At 34.0% G+C, this 25,888-nt stretch overlaps 2 protein-coding genes across 2 annotated transcripts in view; one reads left to right on the forward strand and one right to left on the reverse strand.

Annotated features, from left to right (window-relative positions):
• The window catches only part of LOC126810897 (baculoviral IAP repeat-containing protein 2), a 109,379-nt gene that overhangs the window by 32,575 nt on the left and 50,916 nt on the right, over window positions 1–25,888 (forward strand). The window lies entirely within an intron of this gene.
• Window positions 12–25,888, reverse strand: part of LOC126810891 (receptor-type tyrosine-protein phosphatase H) — a 32,828-nt gene continuing 6,951 nt past the window's right edge. Inside the window, exons 2-23 of the mRNA XM_050536220.2 lie at window positions 24,671–24,779; window positions 21,449–21,577; window positions 20,136–20,264; window positions 17,611–17,739; window positions 16,747–16,884; window positions 16,029–16,166; window positions 15,092–15,370; window positions 14,187–14,447; window positions 13,653–13,784; window positions 11,841–12,119; window positions 11,260–11,541; window positions 10,014–10,116; window positions 9,325–9,381; window positions 8,529–8,610; window positions 7,884–7,974; window positions 7,103–7,179; window positions 5,901–6,035; window positions 5,502–5,645; window positions 4,659–4,810; window positions 3,062–3,206; window positions 2,361–2,841; window positions 12–1,827 (exon numbers count right to left, since the gene is read on the reverse strand). Coding sequence (XP_050392177.1) covers window positions 1,769–1,827; window positions 2,361–2,841; window positions 3,062–3,206; window positions 4,659–4,810; window positions 5,502–5,645; window positions 5,901–6,035; window positions 7,103–7,179; window positions 7,884–7,974; window positions 8,529–8,610; window positions 9,325–9,381; window positions 10,014–10,116; window positions 11,260–11,541; window positions 11,841–12,119; window positions 13,653–13,784; window positions 14,187–14,447; window positions 15,092–15,370; window positions 16,029–16,166; window positions 16,747–16,884; window positions 17,611–17,739; window positions 20,136–20,264; window positions 21,449–21,577; window positions 24,671–24,779 — 3,531 coding nt within the window. The 3' untranslated portion in view covers window positions 12–1,768. The remainder of the gene's footprint in view (window positions 1,828–2,360; window positions 2,842–3,061; window positions 3,207–4,658; window positions 4,811–5,501; window positions 5,646–5,900; window positions 6,036–7,102; window positions 7,180–7,883; window positions 7,975–8,528; window positions 8,611–9,324; window positions 9,382–10,013; window positions 10,117–11,259; window positions 11,542–11,840; window positions 12,120–13,652; window positions 13,785–14,186; window positions 14,448–15,091; window positions 15,371–16,028; window positions 16,167–16,746; window positions 16,885–17,610; window positions 17,740–20,135; window positions 20,265–21,448; window positions 21,578–24,670; window positions 24,780–25,888) is intronic.

Here is a 25,888-nt window from a genome sequence, read left to right on the forward strand (position 1 = left end):
AAACAATGATGTTGGGTTGGAATATTTATTCTACAGAATTATCGTTAATTAAATAGTTTGATTACACTTATTAATATATGGCGCTAGATGATCATCGGGGACGGCTTGTTCTTTAATGGATACATGACTAAAAACTAATTCACATAAATTATTTAAAAAGTATTGTAGCACTGATCACTGAAGTTCAATTATTTCCCAAAGGTGTTTAATTATAAGAAACAAGACTACGTCTTCTGGCAGGAGGATCTATCTTGGTTATGTACAGGCGGTAATCAGATCTAGAGGACTATTATATTGACTGTCATTTTAAGAGCCTAACCAATCTTATCGCTCAAATAGACCAACGATATTTAAAATAGCAATGTGTTAAGAATTACTCAAAATGATAAACTTAATATATATACACAAATAGGCTATACAACACTACTATTATTATTATTATTACAGCATATTTATAGTGCGTCCTTTCATATAACATGTTCAGGGGCACTTTACAATGTGAAAATGTAACCATAAAGAAACAACAAGATTATGGACATGTTAACAATTGTATACAGTCAGTTAAAAGCCGGATTAAATAAATGTGTTTTAAGTTTTAGAGATGTACAGCATCTTAAATTAAACGGTAGATTATTCCATAAAACAGGTGCTTGAAAACAAAAAGAGTAATTGCATAGTTATATACACAGAATAATTGGGAATTCAACATATGAACACAAGACAGGGTTGACACAAATACTTCCCTTCTCTTTATATTTAAAGATGTGTGCTATAGAACACAAGAATGGACATAATAACTTCATTTTGAGCGGAGTTTGAAAAACAGTGTAGTCTCGATTGCCATTGCTACCGTTGTTACGGTAATAAACAAAGTCTCGATTATCCATGATTTAATGAAATTATTAAATTGGGTTCCGTTGAAAATCAAAACCATCCGATGCTCTAGAGACTAGAGAGTTGATTATGGGCTTGGCATGTGAATATATGTCTAATTCATGGTTTCTATGAAAGGTCTATAATTAGGTAGATTTATGTCTTACATAATGCATCTTTAAGAAAGTTTTTGCCATAATTTTTAGAGGAATCTAAGTTTATTTTGAATATCGTAGGCCTATTATTGAAATGTAATTATATTATATTTGTTTAGTGACAGTGATACATTTCTGTAGACTCAAGTTCTTTTGTTCAATAAGCTGAGCAAACAATTATTCAAATTTTATATTATTTAAAAAAATCAAGGGGGGTAACTCAGGGAGTAATTTTTCGGAAATCAATAAATCAATTCAATAAGCTGAACAGTCTATTAAAACTTTAAAAAGACTCCATCATAATCATCGCATATATAACGTTTAAATAGACAGACGGGTGAACTGACAGACGAAAATATACGCCTAACTAATAAAAACAGTGGGCACATAACATAACATAAGATTTAAAAAATAAAGGGGAGTAATTGCTGGAATTCAAAATAACCAGTCGTCTTCTATTCTGTAAAGTAGTCAACTTATAAAAAACCTCCGTGATAATCGTGAAATACATAACGTATGAACGGACGGACAGACAGACAAGGAAACTACCAGTACAATAACATTATCAACAATAATAAGCATAATAATAGTATCTCATGTATTAAGAATAATAGAACAACTAATAACAATAACAAACTTTTAATATAAAATTGTGAATATCACAGATTAACAATAAATATAAACTATGTTAATATATTCGGTAATTAAATGTATACAGCATCAGCGAAGTCTTTGGTTCTTTAAACACCAGGCACAGATGTCTCTGTTTCCATATTAAGTTTAATATCATCCTCTGCCACTGTAATGTAAAGATGGTTTTAAATTTTTAATACGTCTAAGAAAATTGGGCTTGAAAATTTTGTCGTCCATTTAAATAATGTTGAACCACTGAGATTTATATTCAAATAGCTCTTATTACTCTATACATGATAGCATTTTATTAAGATAATCTTTCCTATAGTAAAATGTTTCATTAAGTAATAAATATAGAGAAAATTTGATTTTTGACATAAAATAAATATCCGATATGAGTCTCCGATTAATAGATGTCGAACTTTATCAATGTTGTTTGCGCTCTATCACCATCACACCTCTGTATCACAGGAATGGATTAAAAAGTGAGCAGGAATATTTTATCCCCATCTTTAATCCATGGAAAAAAATCGGGTCAAATGATGTGTTTTAATTACGGGCTGTACTTTATTTCATGCCAAATTCCATGTACTGGTAGTATAAAATATTCAGAAACAAAATTTAACCTGGACTCTAATGTATTTTCAAACAAATGAATACTAATTGCACTATTTTTACATTATCTATTTTGTATCTTACCAAAAGTTGGATTGTCATGAAAATGATTATCTGGGACAGAGCTATCATTGTTTCGGTCAGTTTCTGTGCTTTTGGTAATAAGTGAAACTCGATCTCCTATATTGATGTATGTTACTTTAGGTCGATCCTGCAAAGTACTCGATTCCTCCACTTGTTTATCAGCCTTCTCTGTCGTTACCTCTGGTTCACTGGGCTTGTCTGTCGTTAACTCTTGGTCACTTGGCTTCTCTGTGTTTACCCCTTGGTCACTGGGCTTCTCTGTTTTCACATCTTCCGTCTTTACGTTGTCAGGACCCGAGCCTGTAACCATCAAACTATGACCGTCAGTGTTTTGGTCAGGTGTTGGTAGCCCATTGTCAACACAATAATATTGAGTTGTTTGACCATTTAACCAAGGAGTACCGGCAGCATGGTTGGTCCGATTTCCCAATTTGTTTTCGATAATTTCATTGACTGCATAATGGATGAACATATATTGTTTCTGAATTTAAAATGAAAGTGACATATAAATTAATATCTAGTATAACAACACTTTGATAAAGACAGATATAATGTTGAATCACTAATATAATATAAAAGTTTCTTTGTACTATCACCTTTTCCAAATCAAAAGTCTTAAAACTTTGTTGTACCACCCATACAAATTTGTTGGGTCTACTACACTGGTGAAACTCCGAAACTTACAAAATTGGCGTACTTACAAGTGACTGAACCATTCGGCAACGGCAACATCTTAATCTCACCACCAAATCCGGTATATCTATTTCTTCTGACATGTCTAACCGATTGATATGCTGCTGAAGAATATCTAATGCAATATATGTTCCAGTACGACCTACGCCAGCACTGCAATTAAATCATGTAATCATGTAAATGTCCCTTAATAAAACACAAGTGTGAACATACCATTATATAGGCACACTAAGCAGAGTATGCATACCCCGTTACCGGAAGTTTTTCGTGCCATTCTCTTCTCGGTGGCTCAGTGAGAAAGGAAGACATCGACTCAATAATTAGGAGGAGTCGATCACGGTGTTGACCGAGAAAGTTCTCTGTCATTTTCCACCGTGGTATCCCCTTGTCAGTGGTGCAGGAAGGACTCCTATCTACTACTATTATGGAACAAATGTAACACTACAGGGTTTACTGAAGTGGTTAAACAAATGGGTGACAATGAGAAATGGACTAAGTAGGTATTTTGCAGGTTTCAACTTTCTTAGACTAATTCACTGACAGTTTTTGACACCATCAATTTCTAGAAGTAGGTTACTGGGGTCCAGTCATTTCGTGCGCAGATTATTCCAATGCAATAAACAATGTGAATGAAAACGGGTGCTCAAATGAAACACTTACCCAAACATGTTAATTGCCTCACCGCGATAGCTGACGTATCTATACTTCTTGTATAAGAAAGAGCGGGGTTAAATTTCCCTTTAAACATCAATCAGGCATCATAGAGCGGTCCTATGGGGACGTTTAGCCGCCTCGGCTTAGAGGCCAGGAATCGGATATCATTTGGGATTCTCAGAAGGACGTTCCCATAACCACCACGGCTTAGAGGCCGGGATTCAGACTGAGACATGCATGGTTCTTAGAAGGACTACTCACAGCTTCTGGCTCGAGGCTAGGGCGAAGAAATCGTGGTTCTTAGAAGAACGTACTCTCAGCCTAAACCTAAAATTCGAGGCCGCGATAGAGACAATATGTAGTGTTTCTGTTGTTTGGTCTAAGTTCTAGGCCTGTTAATCTCAGCCTGTAGATATTATAATAACCCATAACGTAATATCATAGATGTTGTAGTTTCTTGTATTTCATATATAAACATAGTTATAACCACACCGTTACCCAGAGTTTATTCATCATTGAAGTTTTATACACAGTGTAAAGAAAGTCCTACAGACAGTGTCGCGTAAAAGAAGCCATAACAGTTGGAATACGAAATAAGAGTAGGCCGTAGCGCTGCTGTCCGGGCAAAATTTCCCTCTCTTACTCAATGAGCCACCGCGGCTCCCAGAGAAATAGCACGCTAAACACCATTTCATTTCATTTATCTTCTCTTGTGTAGAATCAATGATTCCATGTAAAAGCTACGTGCACCTTTTAGAACGCAATCCCAGGTGGAATGGCCACCTGCAGTCCTTTCAAATACACAATGATAATTTATTAAAGTACCTTTGAAAAAACTGGTTACATATTTTCTAGAAAAAGTCAGCACAACAACCTTAGACTACCCATTAGCGATACTTCGAAATATTTTTATTAAGTATTTATTACCTTTTTACATATTAGCCGACCTACCTACAATGCACCAGTAAAGGTCTTTGGGAAACAGGATTGATTTCTTGACGAACACGTTGAATAAATTCTAAGACATCTGCTGGATCCAGATTAGCCCCAAAATCTACCCACCCCGGCAGAAAAAAATGTCGAACTGTTCTTTCTTCGTTATCCTTAATAAACAAATGGTATTATCTTTTAAAACGCAAGCATCCCAGAAACCTTAGATCAGTTTTCAATTAAAAGGTGGGGAGGGGGGGGGGGGCAGTGGGTAAGGTACTGGCTCGATATCCAGGAGGACTCTGGTTTCCTCCAAGTATTAGGCGAAACTTTCCCCCACATAGCAACATAGCACACTGCATGCCGTACGATCGTACTATGGACCAGGGACTGGCCATGCTATTCGACGAAATACAAAAACAAATCTAATTCACCAAATCGATGCAGAATTGTTCAAGAAGAAGCATGCCAATTTTCATGTCGATCGGACTTGCATTAACGGAATCTTAGGCTTTTTCGAAGATAGCCACCAGCTAGAACAAGAACAAGATAAGTAGTCGTAAGCGACCAGTTCCTGGTCTAAAATAGAGTTTGAGACAAAACACAATCAAATCGAAAACATAATAGTCCAAAATTCATTGATTAATAAATTATGTCCACTAACATTATATCCACTAACATTATATCTACTAACATCGGGATCAAGGTAGCCTATTATCTAACCTACATTTATCGTTTTAATCTCCTAAATGATTAGTTGAACACCATTTTCAACCCTGACTTGTGTTTAGTTAAAATTGTGAAAATGAAGACCCTGGGAAAATTTCATTGCTTTCAGTAAATTGCAGTAAAAAATCTTTTTACCTTTCTTATTTCAAATGTTTGAACTTGAAAAGTGTTTTCTGGGTTGCCAGTGGCATAAAAGTTTGATTTCTGCTGAAGTTTGACGCTGATACTCCCATACTGCGTTGGATTACCGTTATCGCTATAGTATCTGTACACCTTGGGCTGAAACAAAATGGTAGCTAGCATAATTTAATCATACTTTATCATTCAACTAAAACAACCAAGAACATTCGGTCACCAAGAAAAACAATTAAAAATACAAGAATTTGAAATTAGCACAAGGCACAATTACTATAATAGAGTGGTATGCTACATAGTTTCGTAAATACATCCTGAGTGATCCCTGGGGTATCCCCCGGAAACAAAACCAGTTGTTATATGTCAATTTCAACCCAAAAACATGAAATTTTACATTACCCTGCCATCTTCTTCAAAATTTGACAACATGACAATGATATATACATTATGTTCCCAAATCATCCGCCAAAAAGTATCTACTGTTTCGGCTAAAGGCCCTTGAGCTGCGATATATTCGATATCTGAAGTATAACCCTGGGGATAAACAATGACATATAAATATATTTAGACGAATAAAACTCGTAAATTCTTAGTTTGATTTCTGAAAGTATCATAATTGATAGAGTAGTGTCTGGATAAGCATGTATAGTCCCCAGATTTGATTCCCTCCTTTGCCAACATGTATCATGGAACTATAAATATGTTCTATTTAAACATACATTATGCAAGAGCTAAATCTGCCTAATGCAGGTCTTTCTTTAGGCCTGAAGTGTTATTTAAATTATTAATTAGACATTAATTAACTTATCCAGACCATAATCAACTCTCGATGTCAACGCTAGTATGCCTAGCCTGCGATCTTTACTCGATTAGGATCCGACTTGCTGCTCAACTTTCATTCGTGATTTAATCATTAAATGGTAATCGAGACTATGTTAATGATGATCGAGGCTAGGCCGAAAATTCAATCGCTAAAATTTCGATTCAGAATGGATGAATTTGACTGAAATTTTCAGCAAATTCCTTTTATATTATCTAGCTTTTAACTATCATAGTGAGAACTGCCAGCTCTATCTAATCTCCCATAATGTATCTTTAATGGGTTATATAGTATACATAGTATAATATAAAGTAATAGAAATAGATACACGTAAACCTACCACCCTTGATACACCAACCAAGTTCACTCTTTGTCCAAGTCACTTCCTCCTGGTAAATATCTAACTAGTAAGCCTCGTAGGTCTACCCATTTGTAAAGAAACACCAAGTCAACTCAATTCCTCCTGGTAAATATCTAACTAGTAAGTCTAGTGGGTCTACCCTTTTTTATGCTTTCTGGGGGGGGGGGGGGGTGCGGGGCTACTCATCTTGTTCGTCTTCATTGGGGGGGGGGGGGGCTTCGATTCGAACTACGATCGACAGTAAACGTTGAAAGTACGATAGTACTATATGGATAAGGCAACCAAGCACGACGCCATCGCCATCATCTTGGAGTTTTATGCCACCCTCATTGAATTGACGTTGGTTTTTGAACGAGACGCCCCCACGAAGAACATCAATATGAGTAACGCATGGTTCTTGGTCCAAATATGGTTACTTACTCGTATAAAGTTAGCATTAATATAGTCTGTCGTTTTATCTTCGTCTATGGTGGTGAGTTTAACCCGAGTTTTATCAACTGAAAAAACAAAGGTTTGCAATATAGAACTAGTTTTACGGATAGAATTAAAGGACAACGTTAGTGTCCACCGATTTCACATATGTATAAGCTTACCCATTCAAAATATAATTCTAAAATTGATCAACTCTTCATCTTCTAACAAGGATTATTAATGAGCTGAAAATCGTAACAATAACTATTTTTCTTTATTTGCGTCGCGTCTCAATTCTTCAAATCATTGTTACGAAATCCATTTTAAAATTATATTTGGAATGTGTTCCAGCAATTCTATCAAATATTTAATATTGTTAGATATCAACACTGTCCTTTAAAAAAGTGATCGATATAAATCAGTAAAGTGCCATATTATACATAATTATTTAAAGTATCTAAGTCTCTAACTCAATGTCATCCAAAGTCTTCGACATTGAAAAAACAAATTATTTGTCAATTTAAATCAGCATTGATGTTGTGATCTTACCGGGAAAAGATGGGCTTCTGATATCAAATATTTAAGACAAAGTAAACACTTTACCATTGGTACACGATTCGTGTACCATAATGCGTTTCAGCGCCATAACTGATTTGACCGAACATAACTGATTTGAAATTAGAGTAAAAACGGAAACCATTATATATGTTGCGATCTATTTGTGTCAATTTCTAGGTCTTTTAAATGCTAATGGTATATTCTATGCCTTTTTATTTTTCTTAAAACTTACATGGTAAGATATCCATATAACGGTTTTTCGGTCCAATTATTTCCAGCTTAGCAACTTCCTTTGGATAATCAGGACTACATTCTGCGATATCCTGCAAGTTACACAAAACAGACATAATATATATCTCAATATCGGAAAGGAATTTAGCTGATGATGGCTTGATGGAATGAAATTGGGTTTCGCGCACTCTCGTCGAACCGATATATTGCTTGTTTCACTGACCTGTATCAATTGTCGGAGCAATAGTTATCAATGGCATTGGGATGGGGGTGCAATGGTGAAATAATAATGTCGATAATATCTGTATCGCTGATGTAATAAAATGTCAATTTTGTATGCCCAGCCGTGTAATGCTATGGTTATACTGATAATATAATTTTATGGCAATACATACACCCCGCAGTGTTTCCTTTGATTAGACCTAACCACAAAAAATAGATAGGGGTCATTGTTCCCGCTGGAAAATGGTGGTTTTATCGATATTAATACCGATAATGTAATAAATGTCGAAAATGTCGTCTTGTATTATTCAGCACGGACCAGTCTGGTTATGTTGTTCTCTCTGCGTCTGATTTCAGACGTGTGTTTTGAAAATTATGTTCATTTGTACCACGCTACGAAATGTCTCCCGTGTAGCAAACTTACCTCAAACTCACTTAAAAATTGAAGCCCTTCATCTTTTGCCATTGTTTTTAGGTGAAACGAGAAATCCTTCAATTTAATGGGACTATAGATAACAAAATAAAAATAAATTAAAACCCATTATATATTGAATATTACATGTTCAAACTTAACTTAGAGTAAAGCGTTTTGCACGAGCCTTTCGTTACCAACTATTTACCTTAGCACCGTTGGGCAGATCTATACATAGTTTAATTTGAACAATATAATTAAAAACTACTATTTTACCACCCAAAAGGTGCAATAATAATAATGCTAGAAAGCACAAAAACCGTAATGATCTAAAAATATTATTTTAGAAAAACGTAGAAATCTAGAAATGAAGAAGAGCAGATTTTAATATATTTTTTTAAATATAAATTTGACGCCACGACTGAGCTATTAACGCCTGAGGCTAATGCCACAAAATGCATACATACTTTCTATAATGTACAGTATGATAATGATAGAGTATCATTGTATAATCGTGTACTTTCCTTGGTAACTGCATGCACAGATGTAGTTCAATATTAAATTGCTTAGAACTTGGATATAAACAAATTGAATAAAAATCATAACGATATCGAAAGTATCACTTCCTTTAATATAATATAAATTATTGACATAAGAAATATAAAGTAAATTTATATATATATATATATATATATATATATATATATATATATATATATATATATATATATATACCAATATGATACTTTTGAAAGAAAATAATTCCTGCCAATATGTTCAATTAGTCATATTTGCCCACAATACTCACTTTGTCGCCATTGTTACTTCTCTCATTCTTATACTATTCTCTGTATTATGCGAAGTGCTGTGAAAGAAAAATAATAATTTCTGTGATACACTAAATCGCTTTAAACTGAAAGTAAAATCTAAAACGATTCAGCTAATTGGGTGCAAGTCCTGGAATTCGGTGATGTGGCTATTGACTCTAGAGAGTTACCCATTTTCCTAGTGTTGGAGTTTGTCATTCTAAGGTTTTCATGAACACCTGGCGCCACTTTCTTTTGGGAATTTTCAGGTTTGTAGTCCAGTCAGTTATTGTCAATACTTTTCCACTGGTTAGTTTATTGCAGTTAGCCGGTTTGCGTTAGTAAACGCATGTATCTAAAAAAAGGCAAAACGTGGTCATAAATATTTATTTACCGGAATATATAATGTGTATTATAAAAAGAAGAACCCTGGTGGACTCAGGTCATCCATCTGGGTTTTGTTTTATACATTATTTGTACAAAATCAAACACCACAATATAACTCTGTTTAAATATCGATGAGACCATGCCTTCACCCGATGAGACAGAGTAACTTTGTTTTAATCAATTTAAGCAAGCAGTTAAGGACGGTGAGTGAATCATAAGCTATAGATAAAAAATTAATCTGTTGGGTTGTTAAATTTATAATTTTGTTTTATGTGTAACATCAAGCTAATTTATTTATACGAACCGTCGACGTCTATACCAGATTATAGCCCCGATGATGATCAGAATTACCAGCAATATAACAATGATGCTGACAACTATCGCCACAACTGGTGTTTCTGGAGGTACTGAAATATTTGTAAAGATACAATATATTGATTAAGATACATTATGGGAGATTAGATAACGAGTGGACAGTTTTCACTATAATAGTTAAAAACTAGATAATGTAAGGGGATTTGCTGAAAATTTCATTCAAATTGATCCACTATGAACCGAGAATTAAACGATTGAAATTTTCGCCTAGCCTCGATCATCATTACTAAAGTCAGTATGATAAACATCATAGTCTCGATTATCCATTTTGAAAAAATTGATTTTTTTTCTAAGTCCAATATCTTATGGAACTCTTGTGGTGAAAAACACCACAGACCCAAAACACTTTATCAAAATTATTCCAAGTCGAAAATTTTGTGGAATGTGGTAACACACAGGCACATAAGGAGGTATGAGAAGAAATTTTTGAAAAACTGATTTTTTTTCTAAGTCCAATATCTTGTGGAACTCTTGTGGTGAAAAACACCACAGACCCAAAACACTCTATCAAAATTATTCTAAGTCGAAAATCGTGTGGTATGTGGTACCACACAGGCATATAGGGAGGTCTGAGAAAAAAATTTTGGAAAAAAAAATGATTTTTTTTCTAAGTTCAATATCTTGTGGAACTCTTGTGGTGAAAAACACCACAGATTAATATATTTTGTAGAATATATTTTCCCCACATCTTACAAGATGATAGGATAAACTATTATTGTTCCAGCGAAATAAAAAGAAAATGTTTCATAAATATTTCATTGTCCACTTTTCCAAACGCCCCCAAACCTTGCCATGTCTAAAGAAAGACCTGCAATAGACAGATTTAGCTCTTGCATAATGTATGTTTAACTTTAAAAGTAAACCGTTAAAATAATTTAACCAATAGAACCGATACCATTTATAATATCTACACGAAAACATACAACTAATGAAACATGAAACATGAAACATACAAATAATATCTACATGAAACATACAACTAATATCTCCACGAAACATGAAACATACAAATAATATCGACAAATAGGCATGTCAACTAATATCTGCATAAAACTTACAAATACTGTCTACAGTGTAGACAGTGTATCTACACGAAACAAACTAGTAATATCCACATGAAAAATGGTGATATTCAATATAATAAAGTAATCACTATATGTATTGTTTAACCTTACCTGCCATTGTTTTAAACGTTTGTTTAGAAACTTCCCCAGCTCTTTTATTATAATAAGTTATAATAGTGATAGTATACTGTGTTTCAGGTAACAGAGTTTTAGGAGATATTGTAATACTGGCGATTTTAGCAGTTTGATTGATATCAACCTCTAATCCTCGTCGTCCTATGTTCACCCGATATTCATCAACAACACCATACCGTGGTTGTTCAAAGCTTATATTCATTGTCTTAGTCGTATCATAGATATTATAAGGAGATAAAGAACCAGCTTTACTAGGATCTAGAAATATAAATGGGGCATATATTCATTGCCTGGTTGGCGTAATTATATATTACTGGCAGAAAATTCACAAGCTTTAATAGGACCTACAGATTTAAAGAAAGGATAGTGGTATAACCACCTTACTTGTATTATTGGTATCAGTAATAATATTATAATCAACATGCTAGTAACCAGTTATAATTATATAATCGACTAATCAGTGGTATCAGTAGCTGAAACCTCTAATATTGTAATGAACTAACTAGTAGTGTCAGGGGTAATATTGTAATTAAATTACAAGTCAGGTATAAACTTACTGGTGGTATCGCTGATAGTTTCAGACATAACGGATACTTCACCTCTATCTGTATTAACAATTGCTGTAACTGTTAAGTTATCATATCTAGTTCCCGGACGTAATCCTGGAATGGTGGTTTTAAACATAGTTTCGTCCATTGGTGTAGTTTTGATATTCATACCAACTGCACTGGTGATAAATTCCTTTGTTACGTCACTACGGGATACATTCCAGGATAATGTTATTGATTCAGCTGTTGTAGCAGTGACAGCAAGATGTTTTGGTTTCAAAGACACCACTGAAAGTAAGGTTGAAATAATGTTTTTCTTACATCCGTATAAAACTAAATTAAAACTAAATTTATAAATTCTAATGTCGCAGTTGGCATTACTGGATTTTCCATGATTCTTCAAGTCATACACGATGCCTATTGTTGACAATGCCTAATTTCAGTCCATGTCAAATACGAGTCTATTTTTGAAAATCTGCCGAATCCAGAGAATGACATATTGTCAGATACTGGTTAATCAAGGTTATTTTAATCCAATGAGTGGCTTAAAATACATAGCTACCGTAATGTGAACATTACTGCGAACAGTACAACATTGTATTTGCTACCTTGACAAAGAGTCAAAGGACTGAGTCGATAAATAGATGGGTTTTACTACATAAATTAGTCCAATTTTAGACAACACACAATTTATATATTAATACATGTATATAAAACACAAAACAAACCTTGAAAATAGATAAAACGAAAAAAAATAATGACCTTACAAAGAATATTGGTAATAATAAGTTACGAAACATTCTGAACAACATGAGTTATTGGGAGTTATTGTCAGTAAAGAGGGGAGAATAAAGGGCATTATATTAAAGATACATTATGGGAGATTAGATAAAGAATTGGCAGTTCTCACTATACTAGTTAAAAACTAGATAATGTAAAGGAAATTTGCTGAAAATTTCAGTCAAATTGATCACCTGTGAACCGAGATTTTAGCGATTGAATTTTCGGTCTAGCCCCGATCATCATTATTAAAGTTGGTACGATCAAAAACATAGTCTCGATTATCCATTTCATGATTAAATCAAGAATGAAAGTGGATCAGCAAATGGGATTCTAATCCAGTAAACATCGCAGGCTAGCATTAACATCGAGAGTTGATTATGGTCTGGATAAGTTAATTAATGTCTAATTAATAATTTAGATAACATTTCAAGCCTAAAGAAAGACCTGCAATAGGCAGATTTGGCTCTTGCATAATGTATGTTTAACAAATGGAATTCGCCCTGGTATTAGACAACACCGTTATGTATTTCAAATTCATGTGAAATAAGGTTATTGAAATTTATGATCTGTATTTCTGACACAGTTCAAATAATGGACCGGTGTATATATGAATTTCAGATTTCTCAGTTTTTAAGGCGGGTTACTGACTTAATCATATTTGTTAAATTATTGATTTTTGTTATGAGAGCAGAATGTATGCATCCATTGAATTACATATCAATGCTGCACATGCCTTCCTGTAGTGTATTTAAAGACTTTACGACAATTCTAATAAAATAAAAAGAAAAAAATAGAATTTTAAACTGAAATTTCATCATGTATTATCGCAAAATTCGGGTGATGTGTCATTCATGAGAGTCACTGTGTCAAGATTGTATGAACGCAATTACAACGTGCTTGGGTTTTAATATCTCACAATGTATATTATATTTAGCAATAAACATTTTTCTGGGTAGTTTGGATATATATGTATTACAATCATTGGTTGGGACTGCCACGGGAACATATCTTTAACAATAATATTGACGAAATAATCACCTGATTTGCATTGCTTATTATCTGTATAAAAACTGGTATTACATCTACAGCGTGTACTGTTACCGTCATCATAACAGCTGCTATTAATAACGGTACAACTATCTGATGATAATATGCAATTTTCTCCATAACCTGGTAAAATAATAGGTTTAATTAAAATCAATAATATATTCGAGAGAGAGAGAGAGAGAGAGAGAGAGAGAGAGAGAGAGAGAGAGCAATTTTAGTTCAATAATACACCTGGGGGTAAGGATATTTAACATTTGGGGGATCCCGGAGGACCCGTAGGAAACCCACGAAGTAACATATAGTACAAATTCATTTAAATAATTTGCTTGTGCCTAAGTGTATTTAGCAGTAGGAGGACCCGTAGAAAATAACCCTACTCCTTGTCACAGATATTAAGATCTAAAGCGCAGGCGTTATACCAATCCATCATCCAACCCTCCAATGGTGAGGTAAAGAGTGGGGTATACGGGGTATAAATCTCACCCATAATTAAATACAAATTAACTATTTTATGAATGACAATACCTGATGGAATTGTAAACGTTTGCATAGAGACTTCTCCAGGTTTATTGTAATAATATGTTGTAATATTGATGTTATAGCTTTGACCTGATTCAAGTGTAGAGGCATTTAGAGAGAGATTAGGAATTGAAACATTGAAAACCATGCTGTTAGATGACACAGAAACTAGGTAATAATCTACTTCCCCTTCACTGGGTGACAAGAAAGATATATTTATTGTCGTCTCTGTCTTATTTGTCTTTATCTTTCCAGCTTTGCCAGGATCTGCAAATATCATATAAATAATTAAAATTGGTAATAATATAACATTATAATTTATTTTTGTAGTTTGAGTGATTTCATTATTATCAACTAACTAGTAATCAAATTACTAGTTGCATCAGTGATAATATTATTATCAACTAACTAGTGGTAACAATGATAATATTATTATCAGCTAACTAGTAGTATTAGTAATTATAATAAGTGATAATATTATAACTATTATCAATCAGTGATAGTATTATAATCAAGTGGTAGCAGTGGTAATATTTTAATTGAGTTACTAGTTGTATCAGTGATAGTATTATAATCACTAATGGTATCAGTTATAATATTATAATCAACTTACTAGTTTTATCAGTGATAGTATTATAATCAATCTACTAGTGGTGTCAGTGATAATATTATAATCAAATTAGTAGTTATCAGTGATAATATTATAATCAAGATGTATCAGTGATAATATTATAATAAACTTATTAGTGGTATCAGTAATAATATTATAATCAACATGCTGGTAACCAGTACTAATTATATAATCTACTAATCAGTGGTATCAGTAGCTGCAACCTCTAATATTGTAATGAACTAACTAGCAGTATCAGGGGTAATATTGTAATTAAATTACAAGTCAGGTATAAACTTACTGGTTGTATCGCTGATAGTTTCAGACATAACGGGTACGTTTCCTCTATCTGTATTAACAATTGCTATAACTGTTAAGTTATCATATCTAGTTCCCGGACGTAATCCTGGAATCGTGATTGCTGTTGTAGTTCCGTTGATTGTTGTATTTTTGAAATAAATTCCATTTTCACTAATGATAAATTCCTTTATTACGTTATTACTGGATACACTCCAGGATAATCTTATTGATTCAGCTGTTGTAGCATTGACAGCAAAACCGCTTGGTTGCAAAGCCAACACTGGAAATAAAGTTGAAATAATATTTTTCTTACATCCGTATAAAACTAAATTTATAAAATATCTAGTTCCCGTTTGTAATGTTTCAGTGGTAACAGTTTTATTATATTGGTTTTTGATTTATTTCTTTCATTTCCACTGATGATAAATTCCCTAATAGCGACATCCTTGGGCACATTCCAGGAATTTATTATAGAATTAACTGTTGCGTTAGTGACAGTCAAATTTCTTGGCTGTAAATACGACACTAGAAGAAAAGGGTTATTGTTGTAGATGTACCTTTCAGGATAATGTTATACCATTAAACAATTTTTTAGTGACTTTCAAATTTCTGGATTTTTAATCTGATCAGAAAAATGTAAACATGATTTAAGGTGATATTTTGCATTGAAGTTGATACTAACTTTTTGAGTTCTAAATTTGTATTGAAGGTCATCTTCAGTTGTTTTGTTTGTTGAGTTTAAGACCTGATACACTAACGACAACCAAAACTATTATAAGGAAATGCCATGCATACAATGAAATAACTGTCTCGTTTATAAAACATTTGTCAGACTGGTTGATTGTTATAATTTAACAAGTTTGATACCGATGATTGTTTATAGTATGACTTATTATTCTTATTTAATTACAAAATAAGAGAATAAATATTTGACTCGCCTGGTTCACATTGATTATCATGTCTATAAAAGATTTCATTACATCTACATGTTGAGCTTGTATCGTTAGTAAAACAACTGCCATTACCTACATTACAGTTATCTGGTGTTGCTATACAGTTTTCACCATAACCTGGTTCTATACAAAATATTATATGAAATCAAGTTATTATAAACAACATTACCTGGTGATGATGTACAATCATATATTTACTATATTATATTGCATCAAATTAATACAGGAATTTATTATAGAATTAACTGTTGCGTTAGTGACAGTCAAATGTCTTGGCTGTAAATACGACACTAGAAGAAAAGGGTTATTGTTGTAGATGTACCTTTCAGGATAATGTTATACCATTAAACAATTTTTTAGTGACTTTCAAATTTCTGGATTTTTAATCTGATCAGAAAAATGTAAACATGATTTAAGGTGATATTTTGCATTGAAGTTGATACTAACTTTTTGAGTTCTAAATTTGTATTGAAGGTCATCTTCAGTTGTTTTGTTTGTTGAGTTTAAGACCTGATACACTAACGACAACCAAAACTATTATAAGGAAATGCCATGCATACAATGAAATAACTGTCTCGTTTATAAAACATTTGTCAGACTGGTTGATTGTTATAATTTAACAAGTTTGATACCGATGATTGTTTATAGTATGACTTATTATTCTTATTTAATTACAAAATAAGAGAATAAATATTTGACTCGCCTGGTTCACATTGATTATCATGTCTATAAAAGATTTCATTACATCTACATGTTGAGCTTGTATCGTTAGTAAAACAACTGCCATTACCTACATTACAGTTATCTGGTGTTGCTATACAGTTTTCACCATAACCTGGTTCTATACAAAATATTATATGAAATCAAGTTATTATAAACAACATTACCTGGTGATGATGTACAATCATATATTTACTATATTATATTGCATCAAATTAATCCAACAAACGTTGTCAGTTAATAAAATTACAGTGTTAGCATGCCTTTACGAGTCACTTTCTTTAATAGTTTTCTGTTGGAACAACAAATAGACGCAACTGATAATAAAAATGAATTACAATGATCCATGCGGACCTTGTTTCATTTAAAGGCGATGGAAAAATGACATGAAATGAATTGCCCGGCCCACTGTCAAGGCGAAATCAGACTGGGAAATTCCGACAAACCTTCTGCACCAACACCGAGCATCATACTAATAACCTCCAGGTCGGTGAACCAGTCCCGCATACTCACGGGAAGGACATGGGATTTAGAGTTCTACTTTTCTGCACCGAATGAGCTAATGAAGAAGGATATACGCGATATGGTGTCCTGTGAGGGAGATTTTACCCGGATTGCGGCGCTACGACCTACTCATATTTCAAGGGTTCTTTTACTAGTACGCCAACGAGCAAAGTTTAATTTGTGAAGAAATTCATTTGTAATTTACGGTGTCCTATGAGGGAGATTTTATCCGGATTGTGGCGCTACGACCTACTCATATTTCAAGGGTTCTTTTACTAGTATGCCAACGAGCAAAGTTTAATTTGTGAAGAAATTCATTTGTAATTTACAGATTAAAACTCACTTTTTTCGCACCCTTTACTGGAATTAGAGTAGTATTCGGTGGTGTTACAACCACATCGCCCCTCTGAACATACCAGTGGTGCCAAACAAGGTTGAGTGGGCAAATTACAAGTTTCGTTGTACCCATTTTCTAAAATAAATAAGAACACATTGGGAAAAAAAACATGGTCAAACTTGAAAAGGCCGACACAAAAGTTATTATGTACGTTTCAACATAATCATCACAATCAAAAGTTTTCAAACATCATCAGACATCGACAGTTTTACTTTCATGCAAAATTAAATTAGTTCACGACCGTGTCTAAATGGGGAAGTGACAAGAATTATAGAAAGTATAAAATATTCATAATTGAAGATGTATTATTAACTTAATTTTTCGTCAATAAAAGTATGAGCTGTACGGTTACGTGTTTACACTATGTAATAATAGAGACTTTTGGCAAGCGTAAATTCCTGGTCCGTATCGCGTATCCGTAATGATTTTGCGTGTGACGTCATCAGTTCGTGTGTATTTCTCATACGTGATACGGCACACGGATACGGCAGCACGTATCGAACAGCTTTAATACGGAAAAAATCGTCGTCTTTTTTGCTACTTTTAGACGCTGAAATGTTGTGCCGTAGCGTTTTTATGAATCTATATATGTCTATCCTAGAACGAAGGTGTATATTTGATGTGATTTTAACCATGGCAAAGACTGGAATTTAATTATTAATTTGGATGAGATTTTCGCGGAATTTTCATATTTTCCTATCTGTATGCACGCTTGTTGATCTACGTGCTAAATTTAGGGAGGTGGGACCTTTATTTTTAATAAGATTCGACACTATTTTTTTTTTTTTTTTTTTTTTTTTAAAATAACTCCGCGAAAGTCGAACGACTTTACTCCCTTTAGGAATTTGTAGGCTAGGTACTTGACTAGTACTGATATTGATCTTGGTAGATAACTGCCATCATGCTGTAATAGAACTACGCTCAGCTCAGCTACCCATACGTAGACGGCGCAAAAATCTGCCAAAACTCTAAAACTAAATTAACGCAACGTATCACGTGACGATACGGATACGTTATACGGATGGGAAAAATTCCACTTGCCAAAAGTCTCTAATATGTACTTGTAACGAGTTATTAGATGCACAAACGAGCTACAAAATCGAATAACTGTACATAAAGAATTAAAGAAAGTACGCCCCGGAAACATTTAGATATATGGGGTAAGGGATTATTCAGAAATAATATTCCTTTCTTCAAAATTACGTACAGAATTAAAAACAGAAGAAATGAAAAAAACGCCCTACTTTGCTGCACCAACCGGGATAATCAAAACGGACATACGCCACGGTGTGTCACGAAAAAAGGTATTCACGGACAGTGGCTTGTCTGCCTTCTCGTCGAATACCAACCGATTACCTTTCAATATGAATTTCGACAATATTTACCATTATCTTTTCTTTTTTACGTGTTTATATAGTTTTAGTGATACGGTTAATAACTCCGTAAGTAATTATTGTAATAATTGTCCTTATAAGACGATCAAAAGGACATCGAAAAAAATAATGGATTACGACAATGATATGCTTAAATTTGAGACCCGATCATTAAAAGTCATATAGCTTTATTCTTTGGGACCTTAAAATAGACGAACATTGATCTAGAAACACATATTAATAATATGAGTGTATATAAAGTGATTTATTAATTTCTATTTATTCTATTGTAATTTGTAATCAATCATTTTCGGGGGAAATATCCGAACAGTCCAAATTGAACGACATTCGCTTGCACCTGCTTTGTCAATAATTCTACTCGTTTTTAGTGTTACTTTGAATCAGTCATTGTTTAATTACTTCAGCATTTTCTCGTCGGATATATTTTTCTTTGTTCATTTCAAACGGTGCTCGAAATCATATAATACACGACGTCGTGCATGGGTTCTAAAATGTTGATTGTTTCTTAAATACTAAATATTAGTATCCCATATTTTCACGGTCAGATAACTATGCTTCAACATTCCGATCTCAAAGATGTTGATAAAGCCTTCAATGGTGCATTTGGCAAAGAAACTTGATGGCCATTTACTCACAAGAGGCTAAGTGGATTATAAAACGTCGGAATAGTGACACCGTTGCTTTCGACAAAATTACATTTCAAAGCATGATACATTTTCTTATTGGCAATGCCATATTTTTTTTCTCCGGCGTGGTTTCCCCTTGTCAGTGGTGCAGGGTGGAGTGCCCGACAAGGACAGCTGTCTAGTCGATAACCCCTGGTCCCTTGTACACATTGGCGTGTGCGTAAAAGATCCCTCGGCAGTTGGAATTCGATATATGAGTAGGCCTTAGCGCCGCTGTCCGGCCAAATTTTTTCTCATAGCACACTGCATGGCGTATGGCCAGTCGGAGCAGAATAGTAGGACGTTAAACTCCATTTCATTTCATTTCAACTCCATATTTGTTGAGGATCAAGTAATACAGCAAACTATTAGCTACTAATGGGAACCGATCCCGTCCCAGATTAAAACTCACTTTTTTCGCACCCTTTACTGGAATTAGAGTAGTATTCGGTGGTGTTACAACCACATCGCCCCTCTGAACATACCAGTGGTGCCAAACAAGGTTGAGTGGGCAAATTACAAGTTTCGTTGTACCCATTTTCTAAAATAAATAAGAACACATTGGGAAAAAAAACATGGTCAAACTTGAAAAGGCCGACACAAAAGTTATTATGTACGTTTCAACATAATCATCACAATCAAAAGTTTTCAAACATCATCAGACATCGACATCGACACTTTTCAGCTAGGTTGACCCCCTGGGCTCCCGGTCTATATAAGACGATCAAAAGGACATCGAAAAAAATAATGGATTACGACAATGATATACTAACTCATAAAATGTTTGCTTAAATTTGAGATCCGATCATATAGCTTTATTCTTTGGGACCTTAAAATACACGAACATTAATCTAGAAGCACATATTAATAATATGAGTGTATATAAAGTGTTTTATTCATGTCTTTTTATTCTATTGTAATTTGTAATCAATCATTTTCGGGGGAAATATCCGAACAGTCCAAATTGAACGACATTCGCTTGCACCTGCTTTGTCAATAATTCTACTCGTTTTTAGTGTTACTTTGAATCAGTCATTGTTTAATTACTTCAGCATTTTCTCGTCGGATATATTTTTCTTTGTTCATTTCAAACGGTGCTCGAAATCATATAATACACGACGTCGTGCATGGGTTCTAAAATGTTGATTGTTTCTTAAATACTAAATATTAGTATCCCATATTTTCACGGTCAGATAACTATGCTTCAACATTCCGATCTCAAAGATGTTGATAAAGCCTTCAATGGTGCATTTGGCAAAGAAACTTGATGGCCATTTACTCACAAGAGGCTAAGTGGATTATAAAACGTCGGAATAGTGACACCGTTGCTTTCGACAAAATTACATTTCAAAGCATGATACATTTTCTTATTGGCAATGCCATATTTTTTTTCTCCGGCGTGGTTTCCCCTTGTCAGTGGTGCAGGGTGGAGTGCCCGACAAGGACAGCTGTCTAGTCGATAACCCCTGGTCCCTTGTACACATTGGCGTGTGCGTAAAAGATCCCTCGGCAGTTGGAATTCGATATAAGAGTAGGCCTTAGCGCCGCTGTCCGGCCAAATTTTTTCTCATAGCACACTGCATGGCGTATGGCCAGTCGGAGCAGAATAGTAGGACGTTAAACTCCATTTCATTTCATTTCAACTCCATATTTGTTGAGGATCAAGTAATACAGCAAACTATTAGCTACTAATGGGAACCGATCCCGTCCCAGATTAAAACTCACTTTTTTCGCACCCTTTACTGGAATTAGAGTAGTATTCGGTGGTGTTACAACCACATCGCCCCTCTGAACATACCAGTGGTGCCAAACAAGGTTGAGTGGGCAAATTACAAGTTTCGTTGTACCCATTTTCTAAAATAAATAAGAACACATTGGGAAAAAAAACATGGTCAAACTTGAAAAGGCCGACACAAAAGTTATTATGTACGTTTCAACATAGTAGGAGCAGAATAGTAGGACGTTAAACTCCATTTCATTTCATTTCAACTCCATATTTGTTGAGGATCAAGTAATACAGCAAACTATTAGCTACTAATGGGAACCGATCCCGTCCCATTCATGGCAAATGCAGATTTATATAAACATGAACAGGGATCACATTGGCTTTCAATTTTTTTTCGCCAAAATGGATCATAATTTTTATATAAATAATTGATGATATTTTTAATGATAAAAAAACAAAACATTGTAATAATAATAATAATAAATTATGTAAAACATTTTATTTTTCATATATTCTTAAACAATCATATACAATTTACAAAATCCACTTTAGCTTCACATTAGCCCAATTCAGAAATAACTTATGAAGATCTTGTTGATTTTTCGTTAATGTGATGGACATTACATTGACAATGTACATGTAGTAGGTTTTAAATAGTTTCTCCTATATGTTTTAACAAAACGATTGCAACCGGTATACACAATAATCTGCTAGTTTCTTTATGTACATTAACAAAATTTGATTTTTCTTTTAGGGCAAGATTCAACACATCATCAATGCTGTCTATCGGTTAATCAACATGTTTTAAATAACTTCTGAAAGACACAATCTCTGATAGACAGTCATTAACATCTAAATCAATTGTTTGAAAAAAATTACCTAACGACCTAATATAATACAGATGTACATCAGATAATTTACACAATTTATTTGAAACAAAACTACCCCCATTTTTCTTAAATCTACATTCCAAATTATTAACAACAACCTTAACATATGAATTCCTCTTTCAAAATCTAAACTGACTATACCTTCCGATACATTGATAACATAACACCTATCAATGATAAGTATTTAAAAAGTATTAAAATGAAATATATACTTCTGACTTACATGTAGTATTAAATAAACAAAAATTCCAGCATAGCAGCTGCACTTATTATATTATGGACTTGGATATATATATATATAAATAACAATAAATATAATGTCGGTATTTTCGACAAAACGCAATGATATAATTGAATAATATCTATTTGTTCCTAAATTGATAATTTTAACATTATTACCGTTTTCTTATCTGAATTATCGCCCTTGTTACATTATTGATAATGCTACGGAAGTTATTTATAAACCGTCAATGAGAGAGAGAGAGAGAGAGGGGGAGAGGGGGGTACGTCCACTCGACACAAACTAGGTCATTTCGGGACTAACATATGGTTCAATTTTATTTCAACAATTCGCTTGCGCATAGTGATCTTTAGCAATAGGAGGAAACCGGAGGACCCGGAGAAAACCCACGAGGATGGACTGGCGACCCTACTCCTTGTCACGTACAACCGGAAAATCGAAACTATGCCAGTTGACTCAGTGACAGACCTTATGATACAACCATTCGGTCATCCAGCCTCCCTGTCATTGACAGGCTACTGCTATAATGTGAGCACATCATGCAACCCTTGTACGTAATGAAAGAAAGACAATTTTCGAGGAGAAAATCGACAAAATGTTTTGAAAACGAAAGCGAAAGTCGCTTGCCCATATTATCCAGTTATCAGTCTGTCATGCTGATCGATCGATCAATGAAAAGCTCACTGGGAGCACGATCGCATGTACCTTCCCTCGTAATGCACTGTCGATTACGAACAGAAGAAAAGTCTGTTTTGGGACGATTTGTTGATTGAGTCGTAGGCAACTGTCTGCACTGTCAATAGGGTAAAGCGGCCCATACACGTTCATTTTTTTCGTCAATTAATTGATGGCAATTAATTTATATAGATATGATATCAATTAATTGGGCGAAATTGACCTTGCCCACAGACGATCAATGTTTTAGCGTCAATTTTCATTCTGATCGAAAACTTCGAGCCGTCAATAAATATCAAAGGAACTTTGATCCGTCAAATCATTGATTTAATTAAATTGTTTCAATTAATTTGCCGCCATACGCTTTCAATTTCTTCGTCAATATCAATTAATTGACGAAAAAATTGAACGTGCATCGGCCGCTTAATCCGCCTCTGCGTTATTGAAATTGATAATAATGAATTAGAAGTTTAGCTTGTTTAAAAATGCATTATGAAAGAGCTAAATCTACTTCTGTAGGTCTTTTTTTCTGGCTTGAACATTATTATTTTAAAGGGACCATCCCGATTTTAACACTTTGTCACAAAATTTCAGCTCAAAATATTGAGTGGTTAGGAGGTGAACGTCAAAACCGCTTATTCGGACCTTTTTAAGAATTCGAGTCAATTTTTTTCGTTGGGTGGCCTGATAATCTATTGCAGTTCCTTTAGAGGACTAAACGGTGTATGACCCACGTGCTGTACTTGATAGCGAAAGGTAAGTTAAACCTACACGTTATGTTTATAAAGTAAAAGACTGGTTTTATCGAGACAAGGTATAATGCAGTTTCGGACACCGGTCCCCATTTCCAGATGAAGACTGACGGGTTTAAGTTGTTTAAAAAAGTATCACGTATATTAAGTTAGTTACCCGGCCCTTAAGCGGTGGCCACATTAGCCGAATCGATCGGCGCCGAATTGCAGCCGAATGAGTAGACACACCAGGGGAATCCTTCGTCTGATTCACCAGTCGATTACATCACCTTTTACGTCACAAGATTAAACATGGCAGCGACCATGTGTTCAAGTAATCACGTGACTTCTCGACATAAGTGGTGATTGGCTAATGAATTCTACAATTGGGCGAATGCTTGGGCGAAGCGGACACAATAGGCGAGTATAATTCGGCCGATATTAAACATGCCAAATGACTGTGGACACACTAGGCGAATATCGGCGTCGATTGATTCGGCAGAATCATTCGGCTAGTGTGTCCACCGCTTAAGGTAGGGGATTTTAAGGGTTTTTAAAACAAAATTAAGCAGTTTTATTCTCCGAAATATAATAAAGATTGGCTCTTTAACATTTATTCACATTTATAGAAGGACGGTCAGCTCTTTTATTTAAACCTTAGATCGTGTTTTTCTGTATACTTACTGAGGATACAGGTGTTGTTAATACATGCATATTCTGTCTGGTTTTCAGCAGAACTTGTACAATTTGCCAACTCGTTTTCCATACATTGATCACCTTCATCACACCATACCTAACAATATGTTAAAAAAAATATCATCATAGTATATCATCACACCATACCTAACAATATGTTAAAATTATATCATCATAGTATTGATAGGTATCAGGTTCAAATTGTGAGGTATAATTAAAAGTAGAAAATCCAAGGTAAAGGAGGAAATCCTTATAAAAGCGATATTATCGTGGTGGAAACATTTAACTTTATGCATTTAACGTTTAAAAACTTCAACTTTTCCAACTTTAAATCGCCCAGATTCTACTTTCATCGGCATCAGCTTTTGACTTTCAATTTTCTATCACCATCCCCTCTGGCAGACTAATTAAATATGCAAGTGTCTTACGGTTTCCTCCCACTGCTAAACCCAATCATTTAAATAAAGATAGGCCACGATCTGTTAGTCCACAATATAATAAAAGAAACAAACTGAATTAAACTAGAACGAAACAAAGCGAAATGAAATAGAATGAAAGACAACAGAAGACATTACTTATGAATAAGTTTCTTTTTGTAAAGTGATTGAAATCTCTTAGTTGTTGTAAATTAAATAAAGGCAAAGCAAGAAATATGGCTATATAGATTCATATGGTAATGGATAAGATACGAGAGAGTAAGCCATTAGATCTTCAAAGTACTGGACGAGAGCGTGTCATTATCGAAGACTAAACAGTTCTTTATTCGTGCAGTGTTCATAATTCTTAGTTTTTTTTTAATAGTCATAGTTCTTAATTCTTAATATTCATAGTTATTAATTCTTAGTTCTAATATTCATAGTCCTTAATTCGTATTTCTTCATTTGTTGTCATATTTTGACATTGGTATAATTAAATTAACATTTGTATCTTAAAATCAAAATTTGTTTTACAAATCTAATTTAAACAAAAATACAATTTGTAAATCTGATACGACTAATGTTAATTTTCAAATACAAATGTCGAAATACGAGAACAGATGAAGAAATAAGAATTAAGGACTATGAATTGAGAACTAAGAATTAAGAACACTAAATAAAGTGCTCCATAAGTTACTATATAGGTATGACCCACACCGAACCTGGCGGGGCTTGTTCCGCCTACACGTAAATTCGACAATTAACTATACAGGTCTATTGTACGTAACTG

Source organism: Patella vulgata, chromosome 2 (assembly GCF_932274485.2).
Source record: "Patella vulgata chromosome 2, xgPatVulg1.2, whole genome shotgun sequence".
NCBI classification, from domain to species: domain Eukaryota; kingdom Metazoa; phylum Mollusca; class Gastropoda; family Patellidae; genus Patella; species Patella vulgata.